This window comes from Myxocyprinus asiaticus, chromosome 6, assembly GCF_019703515.2.
Source record: "Myxocyprinus asiaticus isolate MX2 ecotype Aquarium Trade chromosome 6, UBuf_Myxa_2, whole genome shotgun sequence".
Classification (NCBI taxonomy): Eukaryota; Metazoa; Chordata; class Actinopteri; order Cypriniformes; family Catostomidae; genus Myxocyprinus; species Myxocyprinus asiaticus.
This window is the reverse complement of record NC_059349.1, coordinates 8,795,202-8,817,874: the sequence shown is the minus strand read 5'-3', so window position 1 is coordinate 8,817,874 and position 22,673 is coordinate 8,795,202. Positions and strand designations below refer to the sequence as shown.

The following is a 22,673-nucleotide window of genomic DNA, read 5'->3' as shown; positions in this document are numbered from 1 at the left end:
AACCTGTTTAAACTTTTGGATGTAAACCATGATGACCACCCTTGTTAAACTGACATTACACAAATGAACGCAGTTTAAAGGAATAGTTCACCCAAAAATGAAAATTCTCTCATCATCTACTTATCCTCATGCCATCCCAGATGTGTATGACTTTTTTTTTTCTGAACAGATTTTTAGAAGAATATTTCAGCTCTGTAGGTCCATACAATGTATGTGAATGGTGGTCAGAACTTTGAAGGTCTAAAAAGCACATAAAGGCAGTATAAAAGTAATCCATATGACTCCAGTGGTTAAATCCGTGTTTTCAGAAGCGATATAATAGGTGTGGGTGAGAAACAGATCAATATTAAAGTCCATTTTTACAGTCAATTCTCCTCCCTGCCCAGTAGGTGGCGATATGCAAAAATAATGTGAATTGGCAATAACAAAAGAAGAAGAATGTGAAAGTGGAGATTTTAATCACATCATTTTTTTTATACTTAATCGCGATTAATCGCAGATTTTGAAAGTGCTGAAATTTGACACTATATATACTTCTTTTCTTGTCAAAATGTAGACTTCCATTTTAGGAAGAAAACAAAGCAATATGTAGCAATATAATGCTTTATTAACATTTTCCAAACAAAGCCTTCCACATTATAAAGATAGAAATGCAGTCCACACATAGCCTCTTTATTTGAAGCTGCGTTCATGGTTCGTGTCAAGCTCCTCTTTGAATGCGCCTTACATAGGCTGAAAAATACTTGATTTCAATCACAAGTCCCATCTGTGCTTGTTTTGTACATTAAATAGTGCTAAGAGCTCCTTTCTTCATAATTTTATCACTGACAGGGAAGCACTGTCAGAGATTCTTTTATTTATTGAGATAACAACCTCCATGACTCTATCACAGGAGACAGCGTAACGGTCTGTTTTAGCGTGTTAAGACAGTTCCGCCCATAGAATATCTATGGTACTGCCGCGTTATGCTGTTTTATGCTAAGCTTGTAGGCTCAACGTGGTAGAGTGGCTCTAGCGTGTTTATGCTGAATTAATGATAAATGCTTTAACTGCGATTACGAAAAATTAACACGTTTATCGTTTTAAATTAATCACATACGTTAACACGTTAATTTTGACAGCTCTAATATATATATATATATATATATATATATATATATATATATATATATATATATATATATATATTAAATACTAAGACATTTTTTTGAAAATCATTTGTATGTAAATTTCCACATTCTACCTCTCTGATTATTCAGAATGAATATATATACACAAATAATCAAAACAAATTTGTAAACATTTTCTTAAAACCACTATTATGTAAATTGTCGTATCTTTTTAAGTAAGAATGTCATTATAATTGATTTACACAAATTATTTCTGCTCATGTTTCATAAATGATGTGCTGTTTCAATAATTTTTGTCTTTTAAATGTCAAGGTCAACGCTGATTTGAAACTATTACAAAATTACTGTTTGAAATGTGTTTGTCCGTACAAGTTTAAAATACATCAACGCCCACTCATTATATTCTGACAAGTGAAGTGTGAGAATTAAGTGAATGTTGTCCCTGATTGTTAATGCTACTGTGTGTTTTTCAAGGGCGAGGGAAGTGTTCATGATCTACTGCTGACAGTCATCACACGCATGGGCATCGCTGTTTCGCTTGTATGCCTCGCCATTAGCATCTTCACCTTCTGCTTCTTCCGCGGCCTACAGAGTGACCGCAACACCATCCACAAGAACCTGTGCATCAACCTCTTCATCGCTGAGCTCCTCTTCCTCGTAGGCATCAACATGACCGAACCTCCGGTACGCAAATGTTTTTGTAGAAGTCTATGTGACAATGCACAACAAAAACAAAAAACAGGATGGGTGAGAATGCAATAGCTCTGTTTGAAAAGCTAGTGAGCTTCCTACAGAGGCAAATTTATTGGGCATCATGCAGTAGGCAGCATAGCTTTATAAGATACCTTGTTTTGACCAAAATTTCATGATGCTTTTACAGTGACAGGGATTTGCATTGGCAAAGCAATTGGAAGTCATTGGCCTTCAGTGAGAGTTGCCGATTTAAGGCAACATGAGCGACAGCAACCACTGGCAATGTTGACAAAGTTGCATTGCGATGAGTTCAGTGAAAAATATCATCCAAGATGGCCTACAGAGTTGAGGATATATTCAATTTTAAATATATTATATAAAATATATAATAACAAAATATAATCAGAATATATAATACACTATAATAACCGAATATATACATATACTGTATATATGTATTTTATAAATATATTTTATATATAGTTTAAAGTATGTAAAATATATAATCACTGAAAATGATCAATAAAATAGTTTGCGCTAATTAAAATGGACTGTTTTCACACAATATTACTGTTAACCATGTAACTGATGTGCTTGTAAGAATATCAAGCCGATTTTGGTTTGACTCAAAACCAATTAATCCAGTTCTTCCAAACATAAACTTGAATATAAACTTGTGAATATACTCTCTGTTTAACTCTGAAACTCAAGGCGTTATGCTATGGCCATGTGGACACACTTCTGAATGTTTGTCTCTTGTCTCTCTCTGAACAGATTGTGTGCTCTATTATTGCTGGAGTTCTTCATTTCTTCTTTCTGGCGGCATTTGCGTGGATGTGTTTGGAGGGTGTTCAGTTGTTCCTCATGCTCGTGGAGGTCTTTGAGAGCGAATTCTCACGACGAAAGTACTACTACGTATCCGGATACCTGTTCCCCACTGTGGTGGTCGGGATTTCGGCAGCCATCGACTACAAGAGCTACGGGACCAAGAAAGCGTGAGTGGCTTTATTTGTCAGATTCCCTCTGGAACTCCCCCCCCCCCAAAAAAAAAACCCAACTGAAACCAGCCAAAGCTGGTTTACTGGTCTTAGCTAGTCTTCCAGCATGGGCCTGGTCTGGTTTGCTGGTTTTAGATGGGTTTTGGGAACTCGTCAAGCTGGGAGGCCAGCTTAATCTCCTGAGACCCCGTGGACATTACGTTTTTTGCTTCGCTAAAGCTAATGCATAATTTAATTTCATTTAATCAGACTGATCTCGGTTCAGGAGACTCTAGACTGTCATTAAAGGGTGAAATTTCCGACACACCTATCATGTTACAAAACAGCATGGCGCTGATCTCAGCTAAGTTTGTCTTTCGGAGAAATGGCAACAAAACTACATCTGGTAAGAAACCTCATTAAGTTTTTACATTAAAACCTGTTTGAGTCAAAAGAGTAGAGTCTCTAGTTTCATCCGATATGCAATTTTAAAAATTGAATCGATTTATCGCGAAACCAGTGCATACAGGCAGCTCACTGGAGGTTAAGTCATTCACTAAATAGGGAGCAACGGAGCATCCTATAGCTTTCCTATGCAGCTAAGAGCTTTCACTACTAAAATCCGGTCAAAAGTTTCGTTTCAGGCTGCAGATGATGTTTGGACCACTCAACATGTTTTTCAGACATGGGACAATTGTAATCAGTACATAGATTCAGAATTTTTCATGTATAATTTTATTTTAAAGAGCACCGATTATGGTTTTTCAAATATTACCTTTCATGTAGTGTGTTATATAGCTGTTTGTGAATGTAAAAAAGTCTGCAAAGTTTCAAAAATCAAAGTGCACCAAATATGAAGTTATTGACACCCAAAAGAAAGAACCGATTCTGAACACCTGAAACGAGTCGTCAGTAATTCCAGACTTACTTCCTGTACTAACCTACGTAATTTGGTAACAAAAAACCTGCCTCTGGTCTGTTTACATGTACAGCCAGTGCACGCTGTTAGCCTGTTAGCTGTTAGCCTCTGCTAACCGGCTAACTCACGTCATTGTCAAACTACATATAAACTTACCACTGAGAAACTTCCTGTTCTCGTCGTGCTTGCGATGGTGGTTCGAGTTAATCTTCCGATCACTATCGGACTCGGGCTCAAATTGGTAAGGTAAAACAGACATTTTTTCAGACAGAGCTGAAACTCGGATATGGTAGTGGCCGTTTCCTTTCCGACACGCGCTGTAAGCGGTAGACCAATCACAACAGACTGGGACATTTGACCAATCAGAGCAGAGTAGGCTCTCTGAAAGGAGTTGTTTAGAATGAATCCTTTAGAACAGATCATTGAATGAGTCGTTTTTGACACTGGGAAAAAAAGGTAATGCAGCAATTTAAATTATGAGCAAATGAAAGTGTTTTATGACCTTGAATGCATGTAAATCTATTGTATGAGACCTTTAAAACAAAATTAGGCATGTTTAAAAACCATAATAGGTGCACTTTAACATGGTTGGCAGTGATTGGATGATGCTGGTCATTACTTTAAATCATAATTATTTATGCCTATTTCTGATGTAATGTCTGTAACGTCTCGAAAACATGAATAAAAAACACTCCTGGAATCATAATAAACAATTTGATAAAAAAAAAAAAATCTGACTTTCTATAGCTTGGTATTAATTAACATTTCACCACTCAGTCCCATTGTCCACATATGTGGACATTTTTTAGATTTATTTTTTTTATTTTGCATGTTTCTTATGGGATACTAGTTGGAAATAAAAAAAAATAAAAAAAGGGAATGGAAAATGCACACAGCAGTCACGCTCAGGTTTCAGGAGGTTAAACCACCTGGTTTAAGATATTGTTTTTTTCAGCAGGTTTTTTTTTTTTTATGTTTCTTTGAAGGTTGTTTCTATACACAAAACTACTGCATGATAAATTGTATTCCTATTCAGAGATGTGTGAAGTAACACAAACATAATGTTTCTCTAACAATTAATTACTTATTTTTAATTATTTAATTATTTTGTGCAGAAATTTTTAAAAGAAATCTTCAGTTCAAAAGGACCCTTATTTGCTTTAGAGTCTTTCAATGACACAACCATAGCAAAGCACATTTCCTCTTCAGGCAAATTTACACAGTTGATTGCTGAGTCAGCTCTTTTTGAAAGCCTTAATATTTAAATCTGTGATGAGATTTGTAAACACACTGCATGTGTCTGGAAAGAATTAATGCAATGACCAGTTAACATCAGTGTTTGGGATTCAGATACTGATAAACCTCATCATAGACATATCAAACGCAGAATAGATTAGATAGACAATAGAGTAGAGATACACAATTAGAAAAAAGGGATAAAACATTGTTTTGATTGTAATATCAAATATGAGTATTTTCATTGTTAAAAGTTTGAATATGTCCTAAATGATCAGAATCAAGTCTATGTAATTCTGATTTTATTTCTTTATTCATTTCTATTTTTTTTTATTTATTTTTTTACCTTTCTGCCCCTGCTATTAATAGAGTACAGATAACCTTTTGAAAACATATGAGAATAATTGCTTCACTGATGCTTATTTCTCACTTTTTCTCCCCACAGCTGTTGGCTGAGGGTTGATAATCATTTCATTTGGAGTTTCATTGGTCCAGTTACATTCGTCATTATGGTAAGTTTGCAACTTAAAACATCATTACCTGTAAGTAAATACAGTACTTAGAATGTGCACCAGAAACGTTACGAAAACAGGCAAATTACTGACGGTGGAGCAGTCTATTGCTCAGTAATGTATTCTGCATTCCCATTTGTCACTAAAGTGTGCTGTCTTCCTATTAGTTGGTCAAATCTACTGTGTTCCTATTGGTCTGTAGTGAATACTGTTTTCCTGTTCATCAGTAATATATGCTCTTTTCCATAGAGTGCAACAGTCTGGTTCCAGAAGTAAAATCCCATTTATTTTCTCCATAGGGGAATTGACTATTATTGGTTACTTATAAAACTTTAAAGACAGACATACCATAACAGGTTGTTATTTAATTGGTAAATGCTTCAGTTGAAGTCATCAGTCATTTAAAAAAAAAAAAAAAAAAAATACATTTAATAGTGGAAAAACTATCCCTTAATCTGAGAATTGTGGCAAACAAAGTGCGCCAAAAGAGCTCTGCAGCGACTGAGTCAGCCTCCCTAAACAAACAACTTGTATATTTGCAAATATCAGAATATTTTGCAATAGTATAGTTTCTAATGTTGTGATTCACCTCTGAGCTGGTTGGTTTGGTTCAAGTCTTGGAACTTTTTTTATGAAGGATTTTATGAAATCCCTATAGCAAAAGTGAATGGGAAAAACACTTCCAGAAACAAAATGGCTTAAAAAGTGGGTGGGTACTTTTGCACTTTATTTGTCAGTACTGTAGGCTGCTGTTTTCCTGTTGGCAATTTATGTAAGTTGTGTTCTTATTTTTCAGTAGTGTATCTTGTTTTCCTATTGGCCAGTAATTAGTATTGTGTTCGCATTTGTCAGTAATGTATTCTGTGTTGGTCAGTCCTCATTCAAAAAGAGATCTCTTTTCATGACTTCACTACACTAGACAGATCATAGGAGAAACACTTTCAGGTCATTCTGAAGGTCATTCATTCTTGAAAAACAGTGACAAAGGGAGGTGAGAAAGAGAAGCATAAAGATAACAAGTTGAAGGGGACTGACAGCTATGGATTGCTGAAGTTTTAACCATACTGACATGAATTATAGCACCACTATGGGGATATTTTTGTTTGGTGAGGAGGCCTTTTTCACACAACTCCCACAGATGGATAAAAAATGACACAAAGAAAAAAATAAGCTAGGCCATTTTAGAAAGTGCAAAAATAGCTGCAGCGCTTAGATACTGAATTGTTCCCAATTCCCAATATTGTTTTTATGTGCTTTTGTTTCGTGAAATTTCACAATGCAAAACATTTTTAATGGTCCTCATAAAGGCTTCATTCTCTTTAAGAAAAATGTAAAGTTTTATTTTAAACAAAAATGTTATGATCTTGACAGGTTTTGTGAGATTCATCCAAACACTAAGCTGTTTTAATGGTAAATTTACTGTGAAGAGTCTCAAATTCTTTCTTACAAAACCCTGCATACAAACCCAGCAAGACTAATACACTCAGAAACGCACTCGGTCAGATGTCAGAGTAAAGTGTGCTTTCTGAACACAGCCTTTTTTATATTGGCCGTGTGCTTGTGGCTCTATTTTGGGGAGGGGTGGGAAGGGGGGGCAGATGGGGTGGCGCAGAGGGAGGGCTGAGGCAGGACGGCTGGCCTGGCTTCCTCCCGTGCCGTGCCTGGCCTGCCTGGCTGTCTCATCAGATCTGTGTCATCACTCGTGGGTAGTGTTAAATGCATTTCCAGCCTCTCCACCCATACCGGAGTAAAGCGGCCCTGGTGACTCGCCGACAACACTCAACAGAGCCATAATCAGTGATCTAAAAGCCCTCTCTCTCTCTCTCTTTCTCTCTCTCTCTCCTTGTCTTTTTCTTGTGTCAATCTTCTCCTTTCTTAACTGATCTATTCTTCAGCACAAATAAATGCAAATAACATGTTTTAATTGTACTGTTTATTATTATTACTGTTAAAATGTTAATAATGAAGGTTTCAGAGGCAAATTTTACTATTATTTTCGCTCATACTTAGGGTAACACTGTGCCTTAAGTTTCTAGTGACAAATAAACACAAAAGTTTGTGTTGCTTGCAGTTTCAGGTATTTGAACAAACCCCTAACTAGAGGTCTGCATGGGCGTTTAGTTGAAACCCATTCCCAGCTGGTATCTGAGACCATGTGACCCAACTAGAGTGGTACTGTCAAATGGTAAACAGCCCCAAACTCGTCTGTTCGCGTGCATCTGTGATTGAGAGCGTGTGTGCGAAACAAGTTATGTTAAAATTCAAATATAATATTATACATAAAATAAATGTAGCCTATATTATATAAAATATGTATTATATTATCAAATTATATTCAAAAATATATAATAATAATAAATATAGCTGCAGTCTCCCAACAAGGGGTTGAACCGATGACTTTCCATGCCACAGTTAAGCGCACAATCCACTGCACCACACTGCCACAAGGTGAACAGCCGCCAAAGGGACATACCAAGCTGTGAATCAGTACACCTAAACACAGTGGTCACCACAGTCAGGTTTGTATTGCCATTCATAATTGAGAGTACAAAATTGTTGCTGAGAAAATGTTTTTGGTACATCATAGTGGTTTGAAATGAAGCAGGAATTACGCAGTGAAGTAAGGACTGCATTATAGTATGCAAAACATCAAGACTCAAAGGTCAACAAAAGTAAACATTTTAAAACCATCCTTTGGTTGAGTCGAACTCACATTCTTTGGAAATGTAGTCAAAAGCACTAAACACTGTGCCACACAATCGACAAGTCTGCCTGATTTCAAAGATTCATCCTAAGTTGAGAGCACATAACACTTGCTGAAAAAATTTTGTTACAGCTAAGAAGTTTTGAATTGAAGCAGGAATTGAGTGAAGTATGGCCTACATTGTTGTAAGCACAACATGAAGACTCAGATGTCTACAGTAGTAAATATTTTAAATCCATTTTTTGCTGGACGCAAACTCCTTTTGAAAAAAAACCTTTTGAACATCAAGCCAATGCTTTAACCACTGGGCTATTCAGCTAACACAGCTTAGCAGTGCCAAAGAGACTGTACAAATGAAGAGTACAAAACGATTGCTGAGAAAATTTTATTAATGCTAAGTGGTTTTGAATTCAAGCCGAAATTATTAAATGAAATACAGCCTGCGTAGTATCAATCTCAACATGAAGACAACAGAAGTACAATAAATAAAATAATTATTTGCTGGACTTGAACTCACAACCTAAAAAAACACCCAGAATGCCCTAGCAACTGCATAGCAATGTGCTAAAAATACCCATAATGCCCAAGGAACTGCATAGCAACATGCTAAAAACACCTACAATGCCCTTGCAACTTTCTTTCTTTTACTTTTCTTTCTTACTTTTCTTTTCCTCTAATAACTCTTTCTCTAGTGCTGTTTTTTAGTAGAGGTTAGCTCTTCTCTCCCCCATTTGAAAGGCTCTGATATATTGCGTTGAATTCTTCTAGTGTTTATGTTTGGTTTGTGTTGTTGATCAATGAAGCAAAGATTCAGTGACTTTCTTTTCAATTTCCTTTCAATGGACATATTCTTGTTTTTTTGCCTCAGTTTGCACTGCATGTTTTTTTGTTTTTTTTTGTGCCTCTAAGAAATAAACAAGATAAATGTGTGTTTTTCACACGCTGTTTTGCAGAGCTGTAATGTGCTTATAATTGACCTATTGGTCATGTAGGTTTTCTCTTTTTGGATTTTAGCCAAACACATAACACATTTACAACCTGTGCCCCGTTGCCAACCTGCATATAGACAGTACTTGAACTGTTGTTTCCCCATTTAGCTTTACATTGTCAATATGTGAACCAATTTTTTGGAATAAAACATGGAGACTTTACAAGGAATTTTTCAACCTTTTCGGAAACATTCCAATCAGCTTCATTTCTGAAGTAGATAGACAAACACTCAAACACAAAACTTGCAGAGGAATAATTACCATGCTTTTTTACAGATGCTTTTGAGCAAGTTTGAATTGCTTGCTTCAAAGTACAATCTCTCGAAAGCACCTTGTGTTAATTTCAGCTCTTTCCAAAAAGTGCAAACAGTCGTAATGTTGCGGAAGAGGTCTGATCAATTGGAGATAGCTCGTCTTTGGACTACATTAAAGAATAGTTACCCAATATCATTTACTTTCATGTTGTTTCAAACCCATAAACTGTTCTTTTTTCCATGGAACATAAAAGGAGATGTTGGGCAGAATGTTCTTGGTACTCTTTTCAAGACAATGAAAGCATACAACATACAGCCGGGCCTGTCGTGTTTGCTTATTCTCAAATATGTCACTTAAATGATTCATTTAATAGCATTCAGTTACTCTTGTACAAGAAACCTTGCAACTATTTATTTAGTATTCTTTGTCCTAGCCTAACAAACACTCAGTATTACAAACTGATTTTCCACTTATTTGTGGCCTTGTTTTTGAGAATTAGCTTGAAGGTAAATTGTGTGGAGAGGGTAACTATAAAACCGGGATATTAATATTTATGTGAGAACACTTTGGGAGACTTTAAGATAACTCTGGAGCCAAAATCTCTTCAGTCCTCTGCAGAACATCATCACCTCCATCTGAATTGAGGCCCTCCTCCATCTGTTTTAGCAGAACTTCCTCAGTTTCTGTTCCACATATTTGAAAGAGAGGGTGCTTTTTTTCAGGACTCACTTTTTTTTGTCCCCCACAGTTGTTCCATTAAGAGGTCTCCTCTAGCCTGCATGAATTACATTCCCATGTTCAGGGCGGTGAAGAAAAACACAAGTTCTTGCCAGCGAGCCACAGTTATGACTTACACTAGTCTAAGAAGGCGCCAACGGGCAGTTTGTCTCGGATAATCCGTAAGATCCAAATCAGGAACAAATGGTAGCACTTTATTATGTGGATGATAGTTTATGTCTGAGGAAATATTAACGTTCTTACTGGCAATTGCAGGATCTCCAAAGGTCCTACTACACAGACTTTAACATGACGAATAAAGTAGATCTTGGATGGGGACATTGTTTAAGGAATAGTTTGCCCATAAAATGAACATTTTGTCATCATTTACACACTCTTGCCATACAACAACAGTCCATAATGACCAAGGGGCTGTCAAGCTCCCAAAAAGACAAAAAAAAAAAAGCATGATAGACATACCATAAAGCAGTCTGCTGTGTTCCAAGGTAAGTTACTCAAAATAAGTAATCCGCTACAAATTACTTAATACTTATCTTAAAATGTAATCATATTACTTTACTGATTACTTCAATTAAAAAGTAATCACTTTACTAATTATTTTACTTTTAAGTTACTTTATAAAGCACTTTTCCTAGAAATGTTTGCAGTTTTCTGCTCGAATTCAAAAAGTCTACATTTCCTCATTTATTGTCGCACACCCTTCAGCTGTCACAGAAATGCTAACAGACATACATATGAATTCATATTTTAAATGTATATATATATTACTTAAAAGTAATTACTTTAATTGTAATTGTAGTCAGACTGTCAACTTAAAGTAACTAAACATGACACTCCATTTTTAAAAATTCTGGAAGTGAAAGTGGGCTAGATGTGAACTGCGGGGGAGGGCATAATTAATAGTAAGTAACTTGAATATTGGTCTGTTCCTCACACAACGCTATTGTATAACTTCAGAAGACTTGGAATTTAGCTAACAACTTTAATGGTTCCCTTATATGGTGTTTTTTTTTTTTTTTTTTTTTTGGAGCTTGACAGACATGACACTAAGAACTGTTGTTGTATTGAAAAGAGCTGCCTAAAGATTCTTCAAAATGTACACCTTCAAAAAAAAAGAGAAAATAAAAATAACAGCAAATGGGTTTGGAATGATATGAGGGTGAGTAAATAATAACTATCCCTCACAGAGTATAAGACTACTCTAAACAAACAGAATGCTGCTTGGACATTTCCAAATGGTTTAGACAGAATATCTTGCCAGTTTGGAAGCTTCCTGTAGAATTCATCTGTTCTTGCATTTTGACATTTTTGCAGTTCCTGTCTACTTTATGAATAATTGAGAGCTATACTTTGCAGATCGTAGTGTACTGCAGCCAACATAAACCACAGTTTATTTTTATTTTTTAATGGCGGTGCTACAATAGTCTAATAGCCTGGTTATCACAGGTCCCAAGAGAGATGTTCTGCTATTCCTGCCCGTGTAAATGTTACATAGTGCTCTCCTCGCAAACATCCAGCTACAAAATTGGGAAATATGAATATTAAATGATGTTTGACAAATCCGAATGATGGATCCCAAATGTGAGTTCCAGGAACTGCTTGAAAGCTGTGTGGTCTTTTAAACATGCTTTATCTTCTCCGACAGCTCAACCTCATCTTTCTGGTGGTGACTATGTACAAGATGGTAAAACACTCGACGTCTATGAAACCTGATTCCAGCAGACTGGAGAGCATACGGTAAGATCAACCTTCAACCGTTTGCATGCACTTCCCAGCCTGGGTTTTATTGCAGCTGTCTGCACAGTTTAAAGTCAACATGAAATGGCATTCACAATGCATTTTCATTCCAGAATGTGACAAATTTAAACAATCCAATTTTTTAAAAAGTTTTTTTATCGTGGTCTATACTTGATTTATCCAACGGATATTAATTGGATTGTGAAAAGTGGACGTTACATATCAGAATGAAGCCATTTTATTGGAGGGGAGGGGTTAAAAAATGAGAGGGATTGCTGAAAGACCAGGAACATGTATTAAAGGGATATTCCAGGTTCATTACAGGTGAAGCTCAATCGAAAGCATTTGTGGCATAATGTTAATTGCCACAAAAAATATGCTTTACTCGTCCCTCATTTATTTAAAAAAATGCAGTTACAGTAAGGCACTTACTATTGAAGTGAATGTGGCCAATGCGTAAATGTTAAAATACACATTGTTTCAAATGTATGACAACAAGATTATACATGTTTTAAGTGTGATATAATCCCATTTCCACGATTTCGCAGCCCATACTGACAGATTTGAAAACTGTACCCACGTATTTGTAGCCCCTCCCTCATTTTAGAAATCTGAGCCCAGCGATTAGACCTGCACAAAAGATCAACTAATTAATAGTATGATTAGATAATTTAATAAGGAATCATACACTTCATAATCTTTCCCAACCATTTATTTTCGTTATTGAAGATGCCTATAGGAAAAACATTTATTCAAATCAGCTGATTAAATTAGATACAAATATGGAAATTATTTGGTGCAGTTGCCAAAGTCAGCACTGGACAGGTGAACTCTTCTAAAATATACAGGTACATTTATATACTTTTTTCATTTAGCAGACATATTTTATTTTGGTTCCATGAAAAATTATCAGAATGAAATAATAACATTATTTACTGGTCACTCAGACTGACTAAACCCCTAAGTATTTTTCGGCCAGACTCGAACGCTGTGCATCCGCGTACAGGACCTGTGATGCAAATTTCACCATCAGCAGAATGCTCGAGCCCTGAACGTGCAGCCCGTTTTTTCTAACCGCATGTCTTCGAACAATCAGAAGGCACCTGGAATTATCTGTACTAATTAGTGGGTCCACAAGGTGGCAACACTCACATCTGAGCCATTGCTGTCACGAAAAAGCACTAGAAGATGTAATCACCGCCAAACATCAGGAGACGAATGTGGAAACAACAACAGTGAATGTGCAAGTAATGCGCGTTTGTGAGGAGGTCAGGAGATACCTGCATTTGTATGAGTCTGAAGGACTATAAAGACATCTTTATGTGTCTAAACTTCTGGTGAGAAGTAGTCCAGTATCTCATAGCAGTTGTAGCGTGTGTGCACAGTCAAATTAAGTTTTGACAGGCTCGCATTCAACTGTATGCAGACGCTAAACCGTTTACGTCAAAACCAAAATATACTTTGGGCTTCAGGATGGGTTTCCCGAAGTGCTAAGTAGACCGTTAGTTGGACATTAATAATACTTAATCTCTGTACGGCATGTTTCCACGTAAAAACATATGTAAATTAACGATAGCTTCTGACCACTCTTAAGTCCATTCTGTGGCTCTATGCTACTACCAAAACATCACTGTTTGTTTGAGCACGCTTACAGGCCAACACATCAACATTGGCTCGATGAATGGCATGAATTTTAGGAGGGACAAACTTGTTTTCAGACCAATGGCAGACAGGGGGAAATGTTGAGGGAAACCTGTTTGAAAACAATCATTATTTTTGCAATTCCATTTGGGACGCTAGTGGCTTACTATCTGCTATTTTGATTTCATATTGACTTTAATACTCTGATATTTTCTTACAGACACAAAACTGAATGATTTAATGTTCAAAGCCCCAAATTACAATCTTAATTGCTTTGCTTGCATTACTTAAAGTGGCAAGACTCTATAATTATATTAATCACAATGTGACAATTACATTCTAGCCGTACAAATTGGTTTCGTGGTAATGGACCACGTTCCAGGTTGAAGGTTGCGCACAGGGTAGAGGTTGCATCTGGGGCTGGACTTTTGGTAAACACTCGGATGCAGCTAATTTAGGTTTATGGGAATAATTATGGAAAGCATTAACCTTTCGAGCACCATGTTATTAACTTATTCATTAGCGTCAGTGTCCTGCAATGTCATAGCACAATCTTACCCTCTTGTACACACTGTCCTTGGAAACCAGATTTTCAGATGGACTATACAGTGGTATGCTGTTAAAATAAGACATTTTATTGGACCCAAAGTCGTAATTCCTTTGAAACGTGCAGCTGGGGGGTAACAGGAGATGGAAAAATCTCATCTCGTCTTGTGTCCATATGAAGGGCTCATCGAAGGCTAGCAGACAGGACATTTGATCCTCACCAATAGTCACTGGAATCTCTTATGGGAAAGATTCCATTGATATACGACTGTCTTGAATTGAAGTTTGTGTATCTCTGGGTGGTCTGATCGAAGGAGTGGGTGCAGATTATGAATGGATTTTCATTCTTTATGTAATGTGTTTTTACACAATTTTCTTTGTTGTCATTCACAAACAAATCATTCTTTTAAGCCAGTCCTTTGTTAATGATTTATTCAAACCAATTGGCAAAGTGTGTGTAAATCACTTGACTCTAAGAACTTGATGTGGCAGTAAACGTTCTGGGTTGGAATCATAAACAACAATTCAACAGCTGCGCCAGTAGAGTCACCAAACGCAATTGTAAACATGATTGTCATAAACTGGGATAAAACAAAGTATTCTAACATAGAAAAAAATACCAAATGTTAGTTATGTGTAATAAAAGTCCTTTAATCCTCTTTTATCGAAAACATATTGGGTAAGTTACTCAAAAAAGTAATCCAACACAAATGACTATTTACTTATCTAAAAGTTGTAATCAGATTACACTACTTCATTGAGGAAGTAATCACATTACAAATTACTTTACTTTTAAAAGTTATTTTCTAAAACACTTCACAGAATAGCTTGTTTTCTGCGCAACACATTCAAAATGTCTATATTTCAACCTTGTTCATTGTTGCACGCAAGTCATACACTCAGCACCATATGGTTCTCACTTGCAACGCATTGTTAGTGACTGTCACAGAAACGCAAAAAGACGTACTTATGCACATAATTCATGTTTTAAATATAGTGACAATAAATATTTCTATTATCGACCCACTTTATATTAGGTGTTTTTAACTACTATGTACTTGCTACATTGCACTTATTATGTGCATATGTGTTGTTGCATTGTACTTACATTTAAAGTACCTTCATTTAATTACATTTGTAGTTACACTGCTAACCTTACCTTTAACCCTAAACCTAACCCTACCCCAATCCTTACCTTAAACTCTAACCCTTAAACCCAAAACTTCAGTAGCAGCAAATGTGAATCTTATGAGAATTTTGCAGAAAAACATGTAGTTACACAATAATTGTATTGTATGTTTTTTATAGTATATAGTAGTTAAAGACACCTAAATATGTGCAACCCAAGTAATGTACTTAAAGTAATTACAGTTACTGACTTTTCAAGTGAATCTGATTACACAAAATAAAAATGTAATGTGCTGCAGTACTTTTTACAAAAAAGTAATTCCATTATAGTAACTAATTACTTAGTAATCAGATTAAACCCAATACTGGTGATAAATAACATTTAGCGAAAATGTTTATTTCACTTGAGTAATGGTGCGAACTAATCAATGTGTCTGTTTTTTGTTTTTTTTTACCAATTCACGAAAAAACAAACCATCTGAATGAACGATTCAAAAATGAATTTTGCTTCTCAGTGCTATTTTAAATTTGACGATGACAATGTCATAACATGAATAAATGGCTATTTTGGGTATATTATATTGATAACAATCTGCAACAAAATGTATAACTAAAACAATTTATATTCTCGTCTTTTTCAGGTCGTGGGTGTTAGGCGCTTTTGCGTTGTTGTGTCTTCTTGGCCTGACCTGGTCGTTTGGCCTGTTTTTCTTGAACGACTCTTCAGTACTGATGGCGTACCTCTTCACCATCTTCAACACCTTACAAGGGATGTTCATCTTCATCTTCCACTGTCTCCTTCAGAAGAAGGTAAAGCATCATACTTCATGTTGTTCATTATTATACAGGATTGAAGGCTGCTGATTGTGTTTTGTGATAATTAAAGTACACAGTGCCATTTTCTGTTTATTTGTTTTATTTAATTAAATTGCAATCCTTTGAGCTGATGGCTAACGATGCGGCCTCTGTGATGGGAGATATAATGTTTGCCTCAAGGGGCAGGCACTAATTCACAAGCACACATGCAAATAAAAATAAATAAATAAATAAACGGTTAGAGCAAATGTGTGTATACGCATGGGCTTTTTTTCTACACTAAAAGACAATGCCGTTTTCAAGGTTGCAACTTCATTTTCAAAGACTTTTTAAGAGTAGATGCTTGGGGAATACTAACATGAATGAAAAGCAAATTAAATAAAAGATCACGTCTAGGGTTGGGCGATATACCGGTAGACATGATAAACCAGTAGACATTTGCTAACCGGTATATATTTTGGATTGGATCGCGGTAATGCAAAATTGCCACATGAGAAATGTGTACAGCACATAACACGCACACATTACACACTATGTCGGATAAATGGAGGAAAGCGGAGGGACTGCTCGTTCCTCAAATTCATTTGAATGAGAAGATGAGAGGAGATTATGAAGGAAAAAGTGCATCCTCCATGGTGTGGAATTTGTTTGGCTTTAGAAACTGCGATACCGAGCAGAAAACAGCGATTTGCAAGGTTTGTACATAGTGTATGTCGATATATCCATGTGTGCGTATATATATTAGTGGTCAGGGCTTCACGTGAGACTGATAGAAATAATGAAATGCAGTTTTTCACTGACAGCTGCACGTGTCATTAGATGAAAACTTGTCTAGAACGCGAGAAAAATTACACTGAATCCGCTTCTGCGGCATGAAATTGTGCTTGAGCGGCCGCCAAGGCAAATTCAATGACATTCATCCTGCGCTCCAAACATGCCTCCCATCCAAACACGTGCAGCTGTGTTTTGTGCGAGTGTTGCACACACAGTCTGAAACACGCAAGTGCGCCCGAGTCCTGAAGACATCCCAGTCCCTTCATTTGTGCTCCTGTGACAGAAAAAGCGCAGATCACACCCGTTACTCATTCTGGTTTCGTTCGATGTCAAGCGGGTTTTTAAAATACACATCAAACCCCTTTCTAAAATTCAGTTCGAGTGATATCAGGAAACAAACCAGCCATATTTTCCTTCAGATATTTTATATGTTCTTTATAGAGATTACTAAAAAAACAAAGAGCCTAATTAAGAGTTTTATTTTTGGATACTTTTTTTTTAATTTAGATTTGAGAAGATGTTAAGTTTCTTGAGGAAAGTTATAACAATCATAATAATAACAATAATAACAACAACAACAATAATATAATAATAATAACAATAATAAAAAGAAAAAGAAGAAAATTGGTGCACATCATCAGACTGAAATGTGGCATTTAAAAAAAAAAAATTTTTTTACTTTGACTTTGTCAAGTTCAAAATAAAGTTTTCATTTATAAAGTATTTAATTCACTGACTGGATTATTTAAAATTACACATTGCGACGTGGCTTAATATATTAATTTTATATTAATAAAAATGTTATAGATTTTTCAGAAAAATTTAACCATACCGTGATACTATATATATATATCATTATCGTGAAATAAAATTACTCATATCATGATAAAGGATTTTGGTCTTATCACGCGACCCCCACCCCCCCCAACCTCCCCGGAATCTATACCCCATATAAAACTACATAGTAACTACTATTATTATAATAAAACTACTATTGTAACATTTATATATTAAACCTTTTGTGTACACAATTTATATAATACAACCATTTATACATTTTTTATAAATACATTTTAATGAATAAAATACAGGAAATGAAATCAATGGTGGCGCTTTTTTATCCGATTAATCGACTAATCTAAGTAATAATCGAAAATTAATCGGTCATCAAAATAATCGTAAGTTGCAGCTCTAAATATTTTTCATATTAAATATCATTTTAATTCATTTACAGTATTAGCAATAATTTTTAATGATAGCATATAACATTTTCACAAATAATTGTTGATTTGCTAATAAATATTTTTTATTTTTTATTTTAAATTTTTTGAATAAATTGAGAAAATGTTTGCCAAGTAAGCACCAATTATCAGCATATTATTTAGCCTGACTGATATATATCATCAAGCACTAATCTTTAAACCTTTGTAAACTGTAAACAGTGTAACCCTTCTAGTTAGGTGTCTTGCTAATAATTGTTTTCTGACTTGTCGTCACAGGTGCGCAAAGAGTACAGCAAGTGTTTCCGGCAGTCTCAGTGTTGTGGCGGTCTGCCATCTGACGGACCCCACAGTGCTAACAAAACCTCAGCGTCTAGATCTACAGCTCGATATTCATCGGCTACACAGGTACAGCTAATGCCTCTCATTATCTAGCTTATGAAATATCCCACGACCCTGACAACAGGTACTATGTTCTTTGAATGGAGTTCAGTTTTCACATATGAAATGTAATCTTATTAAAAGCACTTTCCACACTGCCTTTCATTTTTAAGGCAGCTGGACAATATCCTGCCTTGAGAAGCAGTTCTGTGTATAGTTTTAAGATGCTTTTGCAGTAGTGGACATGATCTCTATGGGACAATTCTGCAGTTGTACTTCTTCAAGCCGTTTCTTTAATTTGCCGTGGTTGATTATTTCTTGATCGATTTATAAGCATAACAAGTTAATTAAATACCAAAGCAAATCCTTACATGTAAGTGAATATGCTTGTTTGGTAGTCTTTTCATAGTGCACATTGAATGCTTGTTTCATTCCTCGAACAGAACTAATTAGAAATCGATAGTTTTATGAGTGCAGTCGTTTAGAAATCCTTTGTGTATCTTGAAGATTTAATTAAATGTCTTTATGCTTCTGAAAATAATCAAGTGATTTTGAATTACAGTACATTAAAGGAATGTTCTGGGTTCAGTACAAGTTACGCTCTATCGAGTGTTTAATGTATTTACAGTAATGCACTTACAATGGAAGCCTGTGTGGCAAAGCACTGCAACGGAATAAACGTAAAACTTGGTTAAACACGTTTTTAAAAGTATAGCCACAAGACTTAAACATTATTCATGTTGACATAACTTACTGAACTTGTCTGTGTAAAGTCAAGTACATGTATATATTTGACTGAATAATTCATGTCAAGTGCTTTAACCACAATACAGGCTTCAAGTTTCTGCTTTTAACCCCTCTGGAATGCTGGACCCATAGACTTCCATTGTAAGTCCATTAATGTAAACATGGTTTTTGCAATGAGGGATGAGTTGCAAGTATTTTCTGTGGCAATCGACATTATGCCACAAATGTTTTCACTAAGAGTAAATCGAAAGGTATCTATCTATTCTACAATCATTTGCTAATTATTCCAGAATAAACGGAGTATTGTTGTTTTCCCTTGCAGTAAATTGCTTGTTGCAAGTGTCGTGAGGAATGTTAATAAGCTGCAGCAGATGCAATCTTTACAATGTGTTATGTAGTGTGTTTAGACGTCGTCTAATCCACATGTGGCGGTAATGAACAAGTCTGCTAACACCGGGACTTTAAAGCTTCTAATTGTGTTACAAAGCTGTTTGCCGGTGCTGCTTGAATATTAGGCGCATTAATCAGCGAGTGTGTGTTTCCCGCCGCAGAGTCGTATCAGGAGGATGTGGAACGACACGGTGAGGAAACAGTCAGAGTCTTCCTTCATCTCCGGAGACATCAATAGCACTTCCACACTAAATCAAGGTGACGGCTCCAACCTACAGAAACACTCAGCCGTGTGTGTGCACTAGTGCGTTCTCAGATGAGACACTGAAAAGTTTGAGTTTGTTTTAATACATCTCAGCTCGAATCTACTGTATTTATAATTATGAGTAAGTCGCACAATTACTGTAATACCTTCAACAGGCATTTTAAATGAGATGCTCACCCCAGTGTAAATAATAACATACACTGCTTGCATTCAGATTTGTTTAGTATTCTATTATATCTATACTGTGGTGTGAACAGTAATGTACACTAATTGCACCCCACATTTATCAGTGTTAGCCAGCTAGCTTTCTAGTTGACTCATTGGAGACCCCCTACGGTAAGCTCCAATGTTGTTAGGCAATGATATATGCCTGGTATACTGAATATTTTTGAAAAATCTTTTGAATTGTCGAATGCTTTGTGAAGAACTACACTACCCATAATCTTTAAGAGCCATCCACCAATAAGAGATGTCGCTGTTATCATGACATCGAAAATTGCAGCAGAAAAGCTCAGCATAGACCGCTTATCCCATGAACCATTGGGAATGATGTAATCGAGTCGTATACACTCCAAAAAACTTTATTTAGCTAAACATGGTATTTTATACTTGCCTTTTTCTGTTTTAACATCAATGCAATTTCATGTCCCAGGTGTTCATTTTTTATTAAAACAAACAGATTTAAACTTTTTCTTCTAGTGGTATGACGGTCACATTAAAATATATATATTTTTTACCAGGCCTTTGCTATTTATTTTTTGTACTTTTTAAATGGTTTTTTTAACCTCGTCTAAGACCCAGACTTTCAGTATTGAACTATGAAAAAATCCATTAGAAAAATACAAATTATTACGTTTAAAACTGTAAAAATGAAACATTTCTATATTTATTGTGTGAAAATGATTAATATAAATTTTTTAGGGCTGTCAATCATTAGTTACATGGTATGCCGATTAACTAATCAAATTAATCGAAATTAATCGCATACACAAATATTTGATAAGAAAGCCTTTCAAATAACAATAATTCACTCATTATTTAAATATTTATAAATATATATATATATATATATATATATATATATATATATATATATATATATATATATATACAGTATATTAATACAAAATAATTCAGATAATTAAAATGCATTACATTATTGTGGCAGATGAATAAAACATTGACAAGACAGTACAAAAAGTGGCTTTAGAATCCAATGTATTGTGCATATTATTGAACATAAGCCAATCAGTTCACAGCAATACATTTTGCAATTTAATTCACCAATCAGTCCGTGATTTATTATAAGGGCTTGACTAAGGACCCGTAAATTTACACCTGCGCTTTTGGAGCATCTCACTTTGGTTGCGTCGCATCATAATCATACCGCTTTTAGGTCGCTGTGTAAAGTTAAACGTAGTTTGAAACTTAGAAAAACACGTCTTGAGATTCTGGTGTTCAGATTTGCGCTCCATCAAGCTGTATTTAAACGCAAGATCCTGTTCTCATCTTGCTGTTGGTTAGTGTGGTTTGTTCTCTGTATTAGCTGCATTTTGCCTATATAGCTAGAGTTTCACTTACTGTCCCCTAGAGAAAACAGATAGTGCGTTGTGCTTGAATTGCTCAGATTATAGGAATATTCCTTATTATGGTCTGGGGACATGATTAATTGCGTTGATTTTTTTAACACGTTTTTTTTATATATAATTAATTGCACTGCAGAAGTGTTAAATCGACAGCCCTAAAATTTTTCAAACATTACGACTGTCCCACAGTTGTGCCGTCATTTCCACCACACCAAATAATTTTCACCCCTAATAAGGTTTTTTCATAAGTTAGCGTACTTGTTAAGAAGTTACGTTTGACAAGTTATGTTTACATAAAGAGTCACGAGTTCGAATCCAGGGCGTGCTGAGTAACTCCAGCCAGGTCTCCTAAGCAACCAAATTGGCCCGGTTTTTAGAGAGGGTAAAGTTACATGGGGTAACCTCCTCGTGGTCGCTATAATGTGCGGTTCTTGCTCTCGTGGGGCACGTGGTGAGTTGTGCGTGGATGCTGCGGAGAATAGCGTGAGCCTCCACACATGCTAGGTCTCCACGGTAACGCGCTCAACATGCCACGTGATAAGATGCGTGGATTGACGGTCTCAGACGCAGAGGCAACTTAGATTCGTCCTCCGCCACCTGGATTGAGGCGAGTCACTACGCCACCACGAGGACTTGGGAATTGGGCATGCCGAATTAGTATTTTCAAATACTGTTTTGATTTTTGTTTTTTTGGAGGGAGCTGGTTGATTTGGTTTATAAAGTAGCTCACAACTGTTTATTGTAAAACAAAACAGAATTAAGGTGAGAAGTCACTTCTTTTCAAATCTTTGCTGGAAAAGTAAGAATTCACTGTTGCACTAGTCACTCTGTTAAATTAGTACCATTTCATCGTATATCATATTATGGAATACCAATTCTGCCTAGGACTAAACTGCACTATCATTGGTGCTTATCCTGGGAATATAGTTCTATAATTTGTTTCTGGGAAAAGAAATATCTTGTCCATATGCTTATGGCTCATTTATACACAATGATCCATATAAAGTACTCTGAGATGAGATTCTCAAACATATTTCTATGAAACCTCACATTATTAAACTGTTAAAATACAGTATATCTGAATTCTTGAAATGGTTTAGATCATCACAATCGCCAGCAGAGACAATACTAATTCTTCCTGTGTGAAGTCCTGCAGTCTGTTTCTTTGGTTGGAGAGGAGCCAGACTGGATTTAAAAAATATTTTGATGAATTATTTAGACTGGGCAAGAGTGTTGCAGATGAGAGTATGATGTTCAACTCTTACTGACCTCGACAAGCAATGAGACAT

At 35.8% G+C, this 22,673-nt stretch overlaps 1 protein-coding gene across 4 annotated transcripts in view; it reads left to right on the top strand.

The window, feature by feature from the left end:
* LOC127442508 (adhesion G protein-coupled receptor L2-like) overlaps positions 1-22,673 on the top strand; it is a 161,341-nt gene that overhangs the window by 124,311 nt on the left and 14,357 nt on the right. For 3 of the 4 annotated variants that reach the window (XM_051700595.1, XM_051700598.1, XM_051700596.1), the window contains exons 13-19: positions 1,605-1,814; positions 2,598-2,818; positions 5,401-5,467; positions 11,799-11,890; positions 15,847-16,015; positions 18,295-18,423; positions 19,695-19,791. In XM_051700595.1, the coding sequence (XP_051556555.1) occupies positions 1,605-1,814; positions 2,598-2,818; positions 5,401-5,467; positions 11,799-11,890; positions 15,847-16,015; positions 18,295-18,423; positions 19,695-19,791 (985 nt within the window). The remainder of the gene's footprint in view (positions 1-1,604; positions 1,815-2,597; positions 2,819-5,400; positions 5,468-11,798; positions 11,891-15,846; positions 16,016-18,294; positions 18,424-19,694; positions 19,792-22,673) is intronic. The other variant, XM_051700597.1, reaches the window with a different exon arrangement.